General features: G+C 38.4%; 1 protein-coding gene and 1 pseudogene across 2 annotated transcripts in view; both read right to left on the bottom strand.

The window, feature by feature from the left end:
• Positions 1-8,968: 8,968 nt before the first annotated feature.
• Positions 8,969-9,832, bottom strand: LOC308524451 (GTP-binding nuclear protein Ran-like; annotated as a pseudogene). Its single transcript has one exon. The product of its transcript is annotated as a GTP-binding nuclear protein Ran-like (transcript).
• A 707-nt stretch (positions 9,833-10,539) lies between these two features.
• The window catches only part of TMEM41B (transmembrane protein 41B), a 30,701-nt gene continuing 23,581 nt past the window's right edge, over positions 10,540-17,659 (bottom strand). Inside the window, exons 5-7 of the mRNA XM_081098902.1 lie at positions 17,045-17,149; positions 14,043-14,181; positions 10,540-12,173 (exon numbers count right to left, since the gene is read on the bottom strand). Coding sequence (XP_080955028.1) covers positions 12,004-12,173; positions 14,043-14,181; positions 17,045-17,149 — 414 coding nt within the window. The 3' untranslated portion in view covers positions 10,540-12,003. The remainder of the gene's footprint in view (positions 12,174-14,042; positions 14,182-17,044; positions 17,150-17,659) is intronic.

The following is a 17,659-nucleotide window of genomic DNA, read 5'->3' as shown; positions in this document are numbered from 1 at the left end:
GACCAGATTCCAAAAGGAAGATATATTTAAATGTGGCTGAGCTCTCAAAGGTTTTTTTCGGGGGTGATGGAATTGTTATATATCTTGATTGTGGTGATGGTTTCACAATTATTTGTAAAAGCTCACAGAATCATGCGCTAAAAAAGAGTGAATTTTACTGTATGTAAATGGTACTTTAATTTTTTAAAAGTAGGAAAATATATAATTAATCATAGAATATTTTAGTACTTTTCTAGCTGACTGTAAACAAAAACATACAGTCATACTATAAATATTCTAAGTTATATCAACCTGCCTTTAGTATGACAAAAAAACATACAAGAATTATTACAGAGAAAAATCAGTATTAAATTATTGGAATGATTAAATTTATAATAAATTTGAAAAATTAAAACAGCACAAGACTTTTAACAACACATTAAGAATTAACTACAATAAAACTAAACTGAATTTCTAAAGTTCAGAGCATTATGTCCTAGATTGTACTGGGAAACACTTTGTCTTTATTCATACATAAGAAGTTGCTCTGCTTTTAAGAGCCACGTTTAATATACTCTGTGACAAAAAAAGAGATGTTATTGGGTCACTAGTAAGTGTAGGGGCTACAAAAGAATTACTAATAACTTATTAAATGCACTACATTCACAATATCCAATCTTTTGGGAAATATTCATGAAATGGTTTAGGTTTTTTCTCTGAGTCTGAATAAAGGTTCATGACATTTTAGGAAGAAGAGGAGGAGGAAGAAGAAAGAAGCAGATGCCAACTCGTGGGGATTGAGAAGCCCGGTTTAGGAACCAGGAAACCTGAGTAGAATCCTAGTTCTGCAATTTACTCAAATGATGTGACCTCAGGCAGGTCCCTCGCGTTCCCATCTTTGGCTTACCCACATCTACAAAGAAGGTCCTGGCCATGAGTAGGGTTTCCAATAGTGGCATCTTTGAGAGTTCTCTTATTGTTTCCCATCCCCAAGGACCCTTTAATTAGAAAGAAACCTCTGAAACAAATTGTTTTCCCACCTTTTTTTTTTTTTTTTTTGAGAGAGAGAAAGAGAGAGAGAGAGAAACATCAATTTGTTGTTCCACTTAATTATGCATTCATTCATTGACTGCTTCTTGTATGTGTCCTGACCAGGGGCTGAACCCAAAACCTTATCATATCTGGATGATGCTCTAACCAACAGAGCTACCTGGCCAGGGCCAGTTTACCCATTTTTTATTAATCAAAGATACGTTATTCTGATGTTCAGACCTTTTAATTAGCACCAGATTTGTGAACTTCGAAGAATTAATGTAACTCCAGCCAAAAGCCAAAACAAACAAGAAAAAACACACAACTTTATTTTTTCGCCTATATACTAGTAGGCTTCTCCTGGATAAAAATATCAGGCCCATCCACTATGCTTTGTCAAATGTTGGAACTGGCCGTAAGCCCCCACCACAACCATCTTCATGGGCTGCCAAGAGCAAGACAACATAAAGCCAAGAACTACTGGTTTTGATTCTCAACTAACTGGCTCTGAGGCTGGGATTCAGAGGTGTGGCCAGGTCACACTCTGGCCTGCCATCTCAGCTCCTGTCTGCTGCCCACTAACGTTGCTAAGCTCAGCTTGTGAGTTATCATTTGTGCCTCTGGCACCCAGGGGACCCTGAGGGTAACAGATGGGCTGCCACTCACATTTACACAAATTGATCATTGTCCCAGACACATCACTTATTGTAGTCATTATTAATTTACATAGTTATTATGACAGTTTTCCAACAGATGGCAGTAAAGTATCTTAAGAAAGGGACACCTAGTTCACCCAAAACCACAATATGAGCTAACGGTAGAGCTGTATTTTCTCTGCATTGCCTAACAGGATGCAGGACACGGAAGTATAACTGGGCCTCACAGAATTAGGAAGTTAACACCAGCTCTGTGCTCTCTCTCTCTCTCTGACACACACACACACACACACACACACACACACACACACACACAAACACACGGTTTCTTCCTGCCCCTCTACTTCCTTTTTCTCACCTCACTTTTCATCCTCACTCATCTGTTCACAAGTGTCTATTCTGGATATAGTAATTGGAAGTCAACTCTATTTCTACCTCCATCTATTATGCTCAGGGCTAGTTTCATGGATGTTCCACCTAGGCACGGGGATTAATATTCAGAAGGGCCACACACTTGGCTTAATGCTCTGCTGTTGCTGTCTTAAAATTCTCCCCCCCCCCCCCCTTTTTTAATTGATTTCAGAGGGAGGAAGGAAGAGGAATAGAGAGAGAGACACACCAATGATGAGAGAGAATCACTGATTGGCTGCCTTGTGCACATCCCCTTCTGGGGATCAAGCCCACAGTCCGGCCATGTGCCCTGACCAGGAATTGAACAGTGACTTCCTGGTTCGTGGGTCAACGCTCAACAACTGAGCCACACCGGTCAGGCTTAAAATTCTTAATAATTTTATCTTTGAATTTGTGTTTTGTAAGTGAAATCTGATGAGGCAAAGGAGCATGCACACAAGCAGATGCTGTATGAGCAATATGCGCATCCGCTGTTCCTTGCGCCTCATTCCCATAGTGTTTGCAGTACTACAGGAGCACAGAATTCCCGTGGACCTGTGATGCCTGCTCTTTCAGTGAGCTCCAAAGCCAGAACAAGGCAAAAATTTTATGTCTAAAACTGCATAAGCAGGGTTGCTGACTATCCTGACAGGGTTGCTTTCCATTCAAACCAGAACTTGCTTCCCAATAAGAAAAAAGGCAATGGCATCCTAAGAAATACAAATGACCAAGGAATCCTCTCTCGTTTTTTAAAAATATATTTTATTGATTTTTTTTACAGAGATGAAGGGAGAGGGACAGAGAGTTAGAAACATCGATCAGCTGCCTCCTGCACAACCCCCACCAGGGATGTGCCCGCAACATGCCCTTGACCGGAATCGAACCCAGGACCCCTCAGTCTACAGGCCGACGCTCTATCCACTGAGCCAAACCAGTTAGGGCTCCTCTCTCATTCTTATTTATGTGACTTCCTTGTAGTAACCAATCACTTGCTAAAAATGATGACATTGAGGGAAAAGCAACACATCGTTTCCTTTCCCTTCAGTCTTGCCTTACTCATCCATAAGTCAAAGGCAGAGAATGCTGGTAGAAGTAAACTACAAACAGCTGAGTTACTTTTTGCAGCATTTCCACTATTCATGTAAGGATGAAATACACGTGCGTATCTGAGTTTCAAAGTAGAAATGTATAACTTCAGTGATTCTGCCATAGGCAGTTAGACAGACATGAGCAGAGCAAATCCGACGGGCCAGGTACAGAAGGTCACCAGGGCAGAAAAACCTGGGTGCCTAGCAAGGGGCAAAACTGGGAAAACAAGGACCTTGTCTCAGGGAAATCTATTCTCTCCTAGCAGATCACTGGTCATTCAGTTTAGACCCCCTGACCTTTTCCTCCCAAAGAGTAACATCTAGGCCTTAGCTGTAGTTCAGCTCCAGGCCCAGAAAAGCAGCAAAACCAGACAAGTGATGCTGTGGCTGCCTCAGGACCAGCTACATTGACTAATGGCCGCCTGCCCTGGCACTGACCAATCATTGGCAACCGTGACCCTGAAAGAGCACACCTGGAAAGCTGATGGACATTCTATTGAAACCCTCCCCTGAGAGCTCCCCTAAGATTCTCACCTGCCAGAGAGAGATAAATACCCCAGGTGAGCATGCCTGTTCCATTCCCTTCCCCTCTTCTAAAACAGTGGTTCTCAACCTGAGGGTTGCCAACCTGTGGGTCTCAAACGACCCTTTCACAGGGGTCGCCTAAGACCATCGGAAAACACATATATAAACAGTGGTTCTCAACCTTCCTAATGCCGCAACCCTTTAATACAGTTCCTCATGTTGTGGTGGCCCACAACCATAAAATTATTTTCGTTGCTACCTCATAACTAATTTTGCTACTGTTACGAATCGTAATGTAAATATCTGATATGCAGGATGTATTTTCATTGTTACAAATTGAGCATAATTAAAGCATAGTGACTAATCACAAAAACAATATGTAATTATATATGTGTTTTCCGGTGGTCTTAGGTGACCCTGTGAAAGGGTCGTTCGACCCCCAAAAGGAGTCACGACCCACAGGTTGGCGACCCACAGGTTGAGAACCGCTGCTCTAAAAGACCCCAAGAGACCTTGCAACCAGGGAGTTATGGGTAGCGGCAACTTGTCCTGGCCTGACTCCCTGAACCTGTCTCCAAGGCCCTTTTCTCTGACTTTCCAGTGAATCAAAGCAGCCCAGCCTAGGTTCTACTGTTGCTTCTATGCTAAGCCCTTCTTTGTTTCACTGTCCTAAGTATGTTTTTGCTGCGGCCAATAAACTCTTGCTTGCTTTGCTGCACTTTGTCTCTTGATTGAAATCTTTCCTTCAAGAAGACGAGAACCCAGATCTCATCATCTCAGCAACTCCACAGTTAAGTGCTCTTATATTTGCATTTTAAATTGGCACTGCACCATATAAATACAAATGGTAAATTCAAGCCAATAATTTACATTTTAAATTCTTTTTTCTTAGAACAATATTAAATAGAAAATAAAGACACCATGACAAGTCAAGAAGACCCCAGAGGAAAGGAAAAATCTTTATATTTTAGTTTTTCTTTAATGGCACTTTTTCCCTGCTTTTTAAAAAAAGGCTGTATTTTTATTTTGTAAATTATGCAGCTGGTCATGATTATTCTTTTCTTTATTGCAGAGGCTGGAAAGCTATGAACTCTAAAAAACAGGAGTTCTGCATGCTAAATAGGCCCCACAAATTAGATGCACTTACAAGAAATTTGAATGGAAAGGAGAAACAGGGACTGTTTTCCTGCATCTTCTGTCAGTGTTCCATGGGCAGGGAGGGTTGTAGAGATGCCAGTGGTCCTTCTCCAGCTTTGTGGATGATGTGACAGAGTTACAGTGGCAAAAGTAGCAGGCTCTCTTCAGGATCTAAGCAGCAGCAAGGGCTCTGAATCACAGATATAGTGGTGAGCTCTTAAACACAATTACTGCCAGTTCTGGATTTTTCTAGGAGTCATTCTTGGATCTTCAGTCAAAAGCCTGCTCCTCCAAACTTTCCAGTGATTTTGTAAAATCTGAAATTCCATATGTGGCCCTGGCCGGTGTGGTTCAGTTGGTTGACATCCCATGAACCACATGAACTGAGAGCTTGCCAGTTCAATTCCAGTCAGAGCATATCTTCTTTCTTCTCCTCCTCCTCCTCCTTCCTTCTTCTTCCTCCTTTTTCTTCCTCCTCCTCCTCCTCCTCCTCCTCCTCCTCTTCTTCTTCTCTCTCTCTCTCAATAAAAACGTATTTAAAAAAAAAAATAACATTCCTTATGTGAAGTTCTTTTCTGCTTAAAATATCTAGAATACAGTTGCTTGAAACTCCATAATGTCACATTCTAATGGAATGTACTTCTACCATAATATCCTTAATAATGATGAAACTAAGCTAAAACATCTGGTCAATTTAAAAAAATAACACATATCTGGCCAGCGTGGCTCAGTGGTTGAGCGGTCAACCTGTGAACTGGGAGGTCACGGTTTAATTCTTGGTCAGGGCACATGCCCCAGTGTGAGGTGTGCAGGAGGCAGCCGATCAATGATTCTCTCTCATCATTGATATTTCTCTCTCTCTCTCCCTCTCCCTTCCTCTCTGAAATCAATAAAAATATATTTATTTTAAAAACGCATAATTTGTAAGTACATATTTATTCAACCTCCTTTTTTTTAATAAGAGAAAGTTTATTTAGAAAGTTACATAGGCAATCAATCAATCAATCAATCAATAAAAAGAAGCCCTTGGAAGGAAGACATGGACTCAGGGAACAAGTTACAGAGACAAAAAGGACCCTTGGAGCTTAGGAGAGAAAAGGTAACGCCCTTGGGAGAAAAGCAGGGAAGGGGACAGGCTCGGATGTGCTTCCTGGAGGGAGAGCACCTTTAACCCTTTCTTGACTTGAAACAAACAAGCCTGGAGTCGTTTCTTTGACTACACTGACCCATGTCCTGACTCTTCCAACTCAGATTCCAGACTTCACGTTCAGAGCGTTTTCAACAGCACTTCTCTTTTTTGAACGCAGGAAGTTGAAAACTTCGAGCTCTAATCGGCTCAGACCCAGCCTTTGTCCAACTTCCCCTCCCTGAAGTTGCTTATCTCTGAGCACCCCTCTCATCCCTCTGCACCTCGTCCATGCTCTCACTACCTGCCTCCCACCTCCTGGGACTTCTAATTTCTTCAACGCTCCTTTCTCCAAGCAACACAGGGAGTCAATAGGGACTTCATCAACCTTCCCTCCCATCAGCCTATGTCTTGACCTCAAAGAGCTAATGGTTAGGTAAGAGAGGTAGAAGAGTAAATACATCTAACAATATTGAGAACTTTTTCTTCCTTTAGCAGCTGTCAAAAAATTTCTTGTGGAGGCCATCTTGTGGTGTAAGGCTGATATTCCAAAGACTATATATATTTTTTTAATATATTTTATTGATTTTTTACAGAGAGGAAGGGAGAGAGTGAGTTAGAAACATCGATGAGAAACATCGATCGGCTGCCTCCTGCACATCTCCTACTGGGGATGTGCCCGCAACCCAGGTACATGCCCTCGACCAGAATCGAACCGGGGACCTCCCAGTCCGCAGGCCGACGCTCTATCCACTTAGCCAAACCAGTTTCGGCCAAAGATTATATTTTAAGATGGTAGATCCTATTAACTGGTGTCACATTTGTTGGGTCCCGCAACCCTGCCAATGCCTCACTTTGTTTTTTTCTTTTAATATGTTTTTACAGATTTCAGGAGGGGGAGACTGAGATAGCTAGAAACATTGATGAAAGGGAAACATCAATCTGCTGCCTCCTGCTCCTCCCCTACTGGGGATCCAGCTGCAACCCAGGCATGTGCCCTGAATGGAATTGAACCAGCAACCTCTTGGTGCATGGGAGGATGCTCAACCAACTGAGCTACACCAGTTGGGCTCATTTTAGTTTAAATTTGTTTATTCTGCTAGGTGCTTTAAAAAATTAAATTTAATGAAATGGATTATATCAACTCAAATAAAAGTTTTATCTTTCCCTTCCAATCTTTACACCTAATACTTCTTTCTCTTTCCTTAAAGCATTTGGCCAAAGCCTTCAGTACCATATCCAATTGCAGCACTGATAGTGGGATTCTTTATTTACTTCCCAATTTTAAAGAGAGTGCATCTAAAATTTTCTATTAAAAATAACATTTAATGTAGTTTTTTGGTAAACAATGTATCAAAATAAATTATTCTTATTACTGACTTGCTGCAATTTTTGTTATATATAGGTATTGAACTTTATCAAAAAGTTTTCCTGCCGAAACCGGTTTGGCTCAGTGGATAGAGCGTCGGCCTGCGGACTGAAAGGTCCCAGGTTCGATTCCGGTCAGGGGCATGTACCTGGGTTGTGGGCATATCCCCAGTGGGGGATGTGCAGGAGGCAGCTGATCGATGTTTCTCATCGATGTTTCTAACTCTCTATCTCTCTCCCTTCCTCTCTGTAAAAAATCAATAAAATATATTAAAAAAAAAAAAAAGTTTTCCTGTATCTATCAAGATAATATTTTCTCCTCTTAATGTGGTAAATGATATTGATATATTTTTCTGATGTTTAACTATCCCAATAGTCTGAGTATAAATTCTGTTCTTGATGTATTTTCTAAATATAAGAGCTGGCTCTAGTTATACATTATATATATATATACATACACACACACACACACACACACACACTAGAGGCCTGGTGCACAAATTCTGGCATGGGTAGGGTCCCTAGGCCTGGCTGGCGATCAGGGCCTTCCTTTGTTCCGTGCCACCCCCTGGTGGTAAGCACACATCATAAGGAGCAGTTGAACGCCTGAGGGGACAATTTGCATATTAGCCTTTTATTATATAGGAGATATATATATATATATATATATATATATATATATATGTATGTATATATACATACATACATATATATATATATGTGTGTGTGTGTGTGTGTCAGTGTTCATAAATTAAATGAGTCTTTTCTTTACTGCATTAGCACCTTTTACACATCTAATTGACAATCAATGAATGATCATTTACACACCAGGAAAGCTTCAGCCCTTTTAATTTATTCTGCCCATTTTCTAAAAGCCAAAGAGAACATTACATTTCTTTAAGGTTCTCAAAAGTCAACTATAGCCCTAGCCGTTTTGGCTCAGTGGACAGAGTGTCGGCCTGCAGACTGAAGGGTCCCAGGTTTGATTCCAGTTAAGGGCACATGCAGGAGGCAGTCGATCAATGGCTCTCTCTCATCATTGATGTTTCTATCTCTCTCTCCCTCGCCCTTCCTCTCTGAAATCAATATATTAAAAAATACACAAACTATTTTTTTTTAAAGTCAACTATAAAAAAATTTCAGGTTTTTTAAAATTTGAAATACAACTTTATTCGGGTTCTAAACGAAAAAGAATGGGAATGACAGTAACAAACAAGGTTTCACCACTGAGTATTGTGATGCAACTGCAGCTTTCTTATAGTTGAAACTCAATAAGGACACAACTGCATTCCAAAACAGCTAAATATGCAGGTCCAAAAAGTGAAGGTATTTTTAACTGCCACATTCTCTCCAAAGCCCATTCATCTTTCAGCATCCCAAGGATCAAGCACAGGTTCTGATTAGCTATATAACAAAGTGGCAAACACGCGGCACCACTGACATCACAGGACAGTTGCCTGACGCTGGGCTCCAGCTTCCCTCTCACAAGTTGTCATCCTCGTCTGGGAGCGCCGTGGTCTGAGCAACCTCTAGATCAGTGATGGCGAACCTTTTGAGCTCGGCGTGTCAGCATTTTGAAAAACCCTAACTTAACTCTGGTTCCGTGTCACATATAGAAATTTTTTGATATTTGCAACCATAGTAAAACAAAGACTTATATTTTTGCTATTTATTTTATATATTTAAATGCCATTTAACAAAGAAAAATCAACCAAAAAAATGAGTTCGCGTGTCACCTCTGACACGCGTCATAGGTTCGCCATCACTGCTCTAGATCATGCTCATACTGTGCTGCCAGCGCTGGGCCATGACAACCTCTGGTGGGGGAAGAGCAGGCATGGCGACGAACTCCAAGTTAGGGTCTCCAATTAGTTTTCTAGCAAGCCAGAGGAAGGGCTTTTCAAAGTTGTAGTTACTTTTGGCAGAAATGTCGTAGTACTGAGGGTCCTTTTTACGGTGGAAGACAATTGATTTTGCCGTCACTTTCCTGTCCTTGGTGTCCACTTTGTTGTCACACAAGACAATGGGGATGTTCTCACACACGCGCGCACCAGATCTCTCTGCCAGTTAGGCACATTCTTGTAAGTAACTTTCGAAGTTACATCAAACATTATAATGGCACACTGGGCTTGGATGTAGTAGCAGTCTCGCAGTCCCCCGAACTTCTCCTGGCCGGCAGTGTCCAGCATGTTGAACTTGATGGGCCCTCGGTTGGTGTGGAACACGAGGGGGTGCACTTCCACACGCAGGGTGGCTACATACTTCTTCTCAAATTCACCCGTCAGGTGACGTTTCACGAAGGTCGTCTTCCCAGTCCCACCGTCACCAACCAATACAAGTTTGAAAGAACTTGGGGTCCTCCTTGGGCGGCCATGGTGATGTCAGTCAGAATCGTCTCCCGGGCCATCTGACTGAGAGCAAAATTTAAGGTTTTAAAAATTTTCTTTGTTATTGAAAATGCACATCAGAATTTCAAGAGAATAGATTTTTATTTGATGAAAGATGTTTTAATACAAATACTAAGCATGAAAAAAAATACCAAATTTAATCTTTTCAGTATAATTTATTTTAGTTTGCATTTATTAAGTATCTTAGAAATATTACACTCAAGGTAATAGAATTCCAGAGAGGGGTTATTAAGAGGGGTACAGTCTCACTTAGTCAGTATGTCAATTTCATAGTTAGCTTGTAGGCCTCCTCACTACACATACTTACTCTCTGTGGTTATTACATGTAACTGTCTTCAAGATGTGGCTGAAGCTTAAATCTACATCTGGCATCAGGCCAACTATGTGAATCTATGAATATGGGCACCAACGGCATTTAGAGTATATAGCCTGCTACAGGATTCTTTCTTGGCAGTCAATGATGATGAATCTAGGAAGGTTGGCTATTCTCTTGAGAGAAAAAATACCCTACTTCGAGTAACAGTTACAGTTTTCTAACAGAAAAAAAAAACAGCAAAGGGAAAGAATCAATGATAAGGATAGAGAAAATACTCTGAGAATAGAGTAAGTACAATATATACACAATGGAGTGAATAGTGAGACCTATTCTAAAAAGTCTGACAAAAATTTATTCAATTACATTTTATAGAGTAATATTTAGTGACCTTTGTTCAAAATATTATGTTTTAAATTCACATGTAAAAATAACAAAAGCTTATCACTCAGTCTCTGGTCAATAAGAAAGGAAGAAAACCTTGCTAGGTATAATAATAAATAATTTCACACAAAGGCCAGGTGACATAAGAATAGTATATTAATCAATATATTTTCTTTGTATTTACAATAAATCCATTTGTTAATACTGTGATAGAAAAAATAATAAATCAGTCCACATTATGTAGTAGAAACAGGCTCTGAGGATGATCATACCTCTCACAATAAAAACATACAAGGATTTCTCCCACAGTTATAGTACTTTTCAACATGACAGTCTTAATTGAAGGTAAAACTGACAGAGTACTTTACTTTAGATCAGTTATGTCCTAGAATCAAGTGTATTACCATTAAGCAAGCAGCAAAAAGCTGTTTCATTTAAATATAGTAGTTACCATGTGAGAAGTTAATTATATTTTGAGTTATAAAAAGTACAAACACTAAATTGGGAAATTGCATTAACCAAAAGTAGCCCCAAACAAAAGAGGCATTAATAGAAATGAAACAAGGCATTCTTATAAGTATATCATGCATAAAAAAGGATAATTACATAATACAGATGTTAACGACCAGACTAATAAATAAATTAAGTAAATTTCATAGTCATTGGAACAAATAAACTATATTTAACCACTTAAGTGTTATGCTGTCACTGTTTCAAAATATAAGGTAATATAATTAATATAACATCTAAAACCTGCATGTTAAATGTTTGCTTTTTTGATCCCCTTTTGAGATAGTAAGAGGGAACTGTGTAACAAAATTTTATCTGAATATAAATTATCAACATAAAAATGATACAATTATCATGTAATCACCATTTTGTATATGCACAATGGAAATACTGTGAAAGCTAGAAAAAGAAGATGAAAATATATTGGTCAGAATTTTACATTTCAAACGAATCCATGATAATCTGGAACAGAAAAAAATAAAATAAAATTCACTAAATAGATATAACTTGATATCCTTTCCCAATTCAGTAGTACACTAAGATGCAACTTCTAAACAAATCCATTACCTCAAAGGTAAGAGGAAGATGTAAATCTCTTTTAAATACTGGCTTTAAGTTTATGCTCTGAAAGACGGTTGATATTAGCCAGAACTACAATACTATTTTTTAAAATGCAGAATTTTTGCTTTTGTATATCTACTTTATTAGTAAGGGATAAAAAAGAAAAATATTAAAATATCAAGCCCAGGATAAGTATTTATAGCCAGTTCATGAATAAATTAAATTAACCAATTGGTCAAAAATTTCCTACTAATGCTGGTTTTAAGTTGTTATAGCTACTCTTAGAATAAAGTAATTTAGAAGATGGCTATCATAACTACCGACAGCACTTTTCATGGTATATCAATTTCCATTCTTTCTACTCTCCTTTGCCACTTAAATGCATTATTTTAACTATTTAATAGGGAATCTTATTTTACAAATTCCTTGTTTCAATTACTGAAGAGGTGATTTGAACACATAAACCTGCCAGTCCTGAGATGATGATGGTGATGATGATAGGAAAACTAAAACCTAGGATGATTTTTCACTCAAATTTCTGCTTTAGTTTTTTTTGGAAGATGGCTGGCAGTATAGAAAGAAGAGCCAAAATCATTAGGACAAATACTGAGTTCCAGGAAACAGCTTCCCCTGCTGTTGTAAGCTGGTACAGTGTTGTTCCTGCCTTAATGGCTATAAAAGAGGGAGGTGCAACACCTAAAAAAACAAACAAAACCAATAAAAACCATCAGTAGTTCATCTTTTAACATTATAATTTTCTGCATGTATTAATTATCTTTTAAGAATATAGCAACCTCCATTTTGGAAATTTTTAACTTGAAGTCCCTTAAGTTTATTTCCATATAAAGGATTAAAATTTTCATAATCACTTTTTAAGAAAATAAATATAAGAACCCAAGAGAAGTTTCCAGAAAAATTTTACAATTATGAACAACCTTAAAAAAAGAATGTGCTGCCGTGGCTGGTTTGGCTCAGTGGATAGAGCATCAGCCTGGGGCCTGAAGGGCCACAGGTTCGATTCCCGTCAAAGGCATGTACCTTGGTTGCGGGCACATCCCCAGTGGAGGGTGTGCAGGAGGCAGCTGATCGATGTTTCTCTCTCATTGATGTTTCTAACTCTCTACCTCTCCCTTCCTCTCTGTAAAAAATCAATAAAATATATATTAAAAAAAAAAAAAAAGAATGTGCTCTGATCCAGCAATTTCAACTTTCGCAAATAATGTATATGAGCAAAGGTCTAATCTCAAGGATGTTCATCAAAGCATTATAATAATAAAAATCTGGAAATAATCTAAATATTCAAAAATAAGACTGAGTAAATTGTCATTCACCCTTGACAGAATATACTTAAAATAAAATAAAATGGTAGGATACTCAGAAATGAAATGAGACTCAAAATACAAGTAAAAAGAATTTATACAAGAGCATACACAAAAGATCATATTTCATTAAAAACCAGAACCGAATGCCCTGGCCAGTGTGGCTCAGCTGGTCGTCCCATGCATTGAAAGGTTGCTGGTTCAATTTTAGGTCAGGACACGTGCCTGGGTTGTGGGCTCAATACCCAGTACGGGCCATGCTAAAGGCAGCAGATTGATGTTTCTTTCTCACACTGATGTTTCTTTCTCTCTCTCTCTCTCCCTCTCCTTTTCTCTCTCTCTAAAATTCAATTAAGAAAATAAAAATTATAATAAATAAAAAAAGCAGAACCAAAAAAATTAATTCAGCCAAAGCTGAAGTTAGCTAAATCTCTAGGTATTTAATCTGTAAAGTAAGAAAATATGGACAAAAATTCTCTTTTGATTCCATAAACGTTAACATTAATTTACAAAATCCCAAATTAACCGTGATATTTTTTAAGTTTGACAATAAATTTTTGAAGTAGTAATAAAAATTGATTTTGATTTTTTTTTTCAAAAAGATCTATTCTCGCATGTATTAACTTAAATGAATACTCATTACATGAGGAATCTGCTCCTTTTGTTGGTAGTGAAACAATTCAACTTAAATTTGAAAGAAAAGCAGAATGCTCTTGCTAAAGAACCATTAGAATTCATAAAATATACAAATGAATCTTTATGTCCACTGATTAATTTCAAAATTAAGTGCAGCTCCTTGAAAGCAATATATGTGTTAATCCTTGCTTCCCACACACTTTTGGTAATGCCCATAATAAATATTGATTTCAATAAAATAAAAAATAGGATCAATTCTTTACTGAAAGTTCAATATTTCAGTGCCTGATTAGAGGACAAAGGAGAAAATTATTCAAAAGAGGCACTTTTTTTCTCTCCACTGAAGGAGAAAATGGAGTTTAAAAATCCTGCTTACTAGTAATCTTGCATGATTAAAAAAATATCCATAGAGAATGCTCCTCTTTAAAAGAAGCAACACAAAAATACTTAAATTAAGACAATCCAACCAACATTTCTGAGTATCTGTTTACATAGGCCAGGCACTGTGCCACTGTCCTGGCATGTCTGCAAAGCATGAAATCCATCCCAGCTGGACACTGCTAGATATGTACACAATGAGTTCTAATACAGAGTGAACCAGAGACCTTACCTAGAAAAGTGCCAATAAAAAAAACTTTCAATGGCACATTTATCACAGGAGATGTAATATTAATAAACCAATTAGGCAGAAATGGTGTTATTCTCAAAAATATAATGTAGTTAATGAGATGTTCTCTATGACGTTCAACCTGTCAAGAAAGAAAAGAACTGGGATCAAGATAAAGTCAATCTTGAAAACAATGTGCTTAATATAAAATACCTTATTTCAAATTCTCATCCTTGATTGTTCAGAGTTTATCCAATAGCAATAATCAAAAGGGAGCTTGAAAATGACAATGAACTACTTATCAAATGCTCACTACCAGAGCTAAATTAACTTGGGATGAGAGGTTTTTTAAATTGTGCTTAAAGCTTAATGGTACTAAAGATGGTTCTATACCAACCTAGATAATGATGGCTCAACAATGACATTTTAAACCTAAAATGGCAAAATTAAACTTATGACTAGATATAAGAAACACATCAAGTAATCAACTTTTCAATGCCTTTAACTTCCTATAATGTAAAGGGCTAATATAACACATCAGCATACCCAGCCTTCAATTTTTAAAAAAATATATTTTATTGATTTTTTTATTTTTTTTATTTTATTGATTTTTTACAGAGAGGAAGGGAGAGGGATAGAGAGTTAGAAACATCCATCAGAGAGAAACATCGATCAGCTGCCTCCTGCACACCCCCTACTGGGGATGTGCCTGCAACCAAGGTACATGCCCTTGACCGGAATCGAACCAGGGACTCTTCAGTCCACAGGCCAACGCTCTAGCTACTGAGCCAAACTGGTCAGGGCACCAGCCTTCAATTTTTAAAAATTTCTGATCTTTATTTTACCATTGGCATGCAGGAGGCAGCCAATCGATGATTCTCTCTCATCATTGATGTTTCTTTCTCTATCTGCCTCTCCTTCCTCTCTGAAATCAATAAAAATATTTTAAAAATAAATAAAAATAAATGAGATTAAAGTATATGGAAATATTTAACCAATTAAATATAGGCAATGATTACATTAGTTAATACTTCCTTTGACTAACAAGCTTACTTATGAAAAATAAATAGGTATTCCAAAAATATATGTAAAATAATTTTATTTTATTTATTTTGAGAGCAAGAGAGACATTTATTTGTTGTTCTACTTATTTATGCACTCATTGGTTGCTTCTTTTTTAAAATATATCTTTATTGATTTCAGAGAAGAAAGGAGAAGGGTAGAGAGACAGAAACATCAATGATGAGAGAGAATCACTGATCGGCTGTCTCCTACACGCCCCCAACTGGGGATCAAGCACACAACCCAAGCATGTGCCCTTGACCGGAATCGAACCCAGGACCCTTCAGTCTGCAGGCTGACATACCCTACGCCAAACCGGCTAAGGGCGCCTCATTGGTTGCTTCTTAAATGTGCCCTAACGGGGGATCAAACCCACAACTTTGGTGTCTATCAGTATGATGTTCTAAACAACTGAGCCATCTAGCCAGGACCACATGTAAATTAATTTTAATATCCAGTACATATGTGGTAAAGTGAGAAGAGCACTGGACTAAAAGTCTAGAGATCTGAGATTCTGCACCTTGCTTTACAAGTAAATAAATGTTTGATTCTAGGTCAAATGCTTAATTTCTGTTAATATGCTAATCATAAAACAAAGGAATAAGGCAAAGGTAATCTATAAAATTCCTCTGAGAGTTAAGTGTTTCTTCTGATTCTTTATAAAAATAGAATTTTCTTAGCAATACTATGTTAGATTTTTCTGTATAGTATAGCTTACATTATATTGCTAGTCTTTGCAGAGACCCTGACTAAAGATAACAGTTGTGTCAGACCAGTGCAGCTCAGTGGATGAGCATCAACCTATGAACTAGGAGGTCACGGTTGTCAGGGCATATGTCTGGGTTGCAGGCTCAAGCCCGTGAGGGGCATGCAGGAGGCAGTCAATCAATGATTCTCTCTCAGCATTGGTATTTCTTTCTCTCTCTCCCTCTTACTTCCTCTCTGAAATCAATGAAATATATCAATATATATAAAAGCCTAAGCAGCCCTAACTGGTTTGGCTCAGTGGATAGAACGTCGGCCTGTGAACTGAAAGGTCCCAGGTTCGATTCCGGCCAAGGGCATTTATCTTGGTTGCGGGCACATTCCCAGTAGGGGATGTGCAGGAGGCAGCTGATCAATGTTTCTCTCTCATGGATGTTTCTAACTCTCTATCCCTCTCCCTTCTTCTCTGTAAAAAAAAAAAAAGAAAAAGTCAATAAAAAAAAAAAAAAAAGCCTAAGCAACGGTTCGACCACTCGACCGTTCAACCGGTAGCTATGACGCACACTGACCACCAGGGGGCAGATGCTCAATGCACAGGCATGGAAACATGGAACCGACTGATGAATCTCAGAGGGAAAGGGGGGAGGGCAGGAAGAGATTAACCAAAGATCTTATATGCATATTAGAGGCCCGATGCACGGATTTGTGCACCGGTGAGGTCCCTTGGCCTGGCCTGCAGGGATCAGGCTGAAACCAGCAGTCTGACATCCCCCAAGGGATCCTGGATTGTGAGAGGGCGCAGGCCACGCCAAGGGACCCCGCTGGTGCACAAATCCGTGCACCAGGCCTCTAGTATATACATAAAAAGGTAACAGTTGTTCCCACAGGTGAAATGCATTAGAGGAGTTTTTCATTACAAGTTTTTCACTGACAACATAACTACATCAACACAAAACAGGTGAAGCATCTAAATATGTGGTTGCCTTTACACTGACATTTTGACTTCTCTGCTCTAACTGAACTTACTAGAAATGAAGAATTAAAATTACTGTTATGGGTACAAAAACTTTGTCTTTGAAATTATTAACATTTATCATTTGCTTCCCACTTGATTTTATGTTGGCCAAAAGATCATTTTTATTAAAGCCTTGAGTTGGAGTTAATTTATGTAAGGACTATATATTGACCTCCCAATTAGCCAAAGACTTACATTAAATAATTTAAAAACACATGTTTACCTGCTGTGACCATTTTACTGCTTTCTCTGTTAGATATTTGTATACAACTGGTCTCCCAACTAAATAGGAGAGCATATAGCAGAATGAGGCACCAAGTCCAGAACACTAGAAAACAATAAGAAGCCATGAGCATTTTGTAGTTATTCATATGGATATAATCACCTAAGGAAATGCTGAACTACTTTACTTCTTTTGGGGCTGGGAAAGATACTCTGCACGCCATCTCTTGTGCAGAGAGCAAGAACCCATTTGATCGAGTCCTTTCTCAGACCAAAGTATAACTAAATTAAGATCAGCTAAAACTAACTGACACTTACGATTAAATTTAGTGACTATATCGAATAGTTAATGTTAGCCTTTAGCCTAAGAATAAAACTTCAAGAGCCCATGTTTTTCTTTCAATTGCTTTGCTTGAAAACACCATCCCCAGCTCTGGGACTTAACTCATTGCGTCAATCAATACTCTTGGACTATTTAAATTACAAAATACAATAGAACAGTGGTTCTCAACCTTGGCTGCACATTAGAATCACCTGGGAATCTTTTTAAAATCCTGATTTCTGGGCCCTGGAATGAGGCCCAGAAATCAGAATTTTAAAAAGATTCCCACCCAGC

This window comes from Myotis nattereri (assembly GCF_964212035.1).
Source record: "Myotis nattereri genome assembly, chromosome: 9".
In the NCBI taxonomy this organism is placed as follows: Eukaryota; Metazoa; Chordata; class Mammalia; order Chiroptera; family Vespertilionidae; genus Myotis; species Myotis nattereri.
This window is presented reverse-complemented; position numbering and strand designations above follow the sequence as displayed.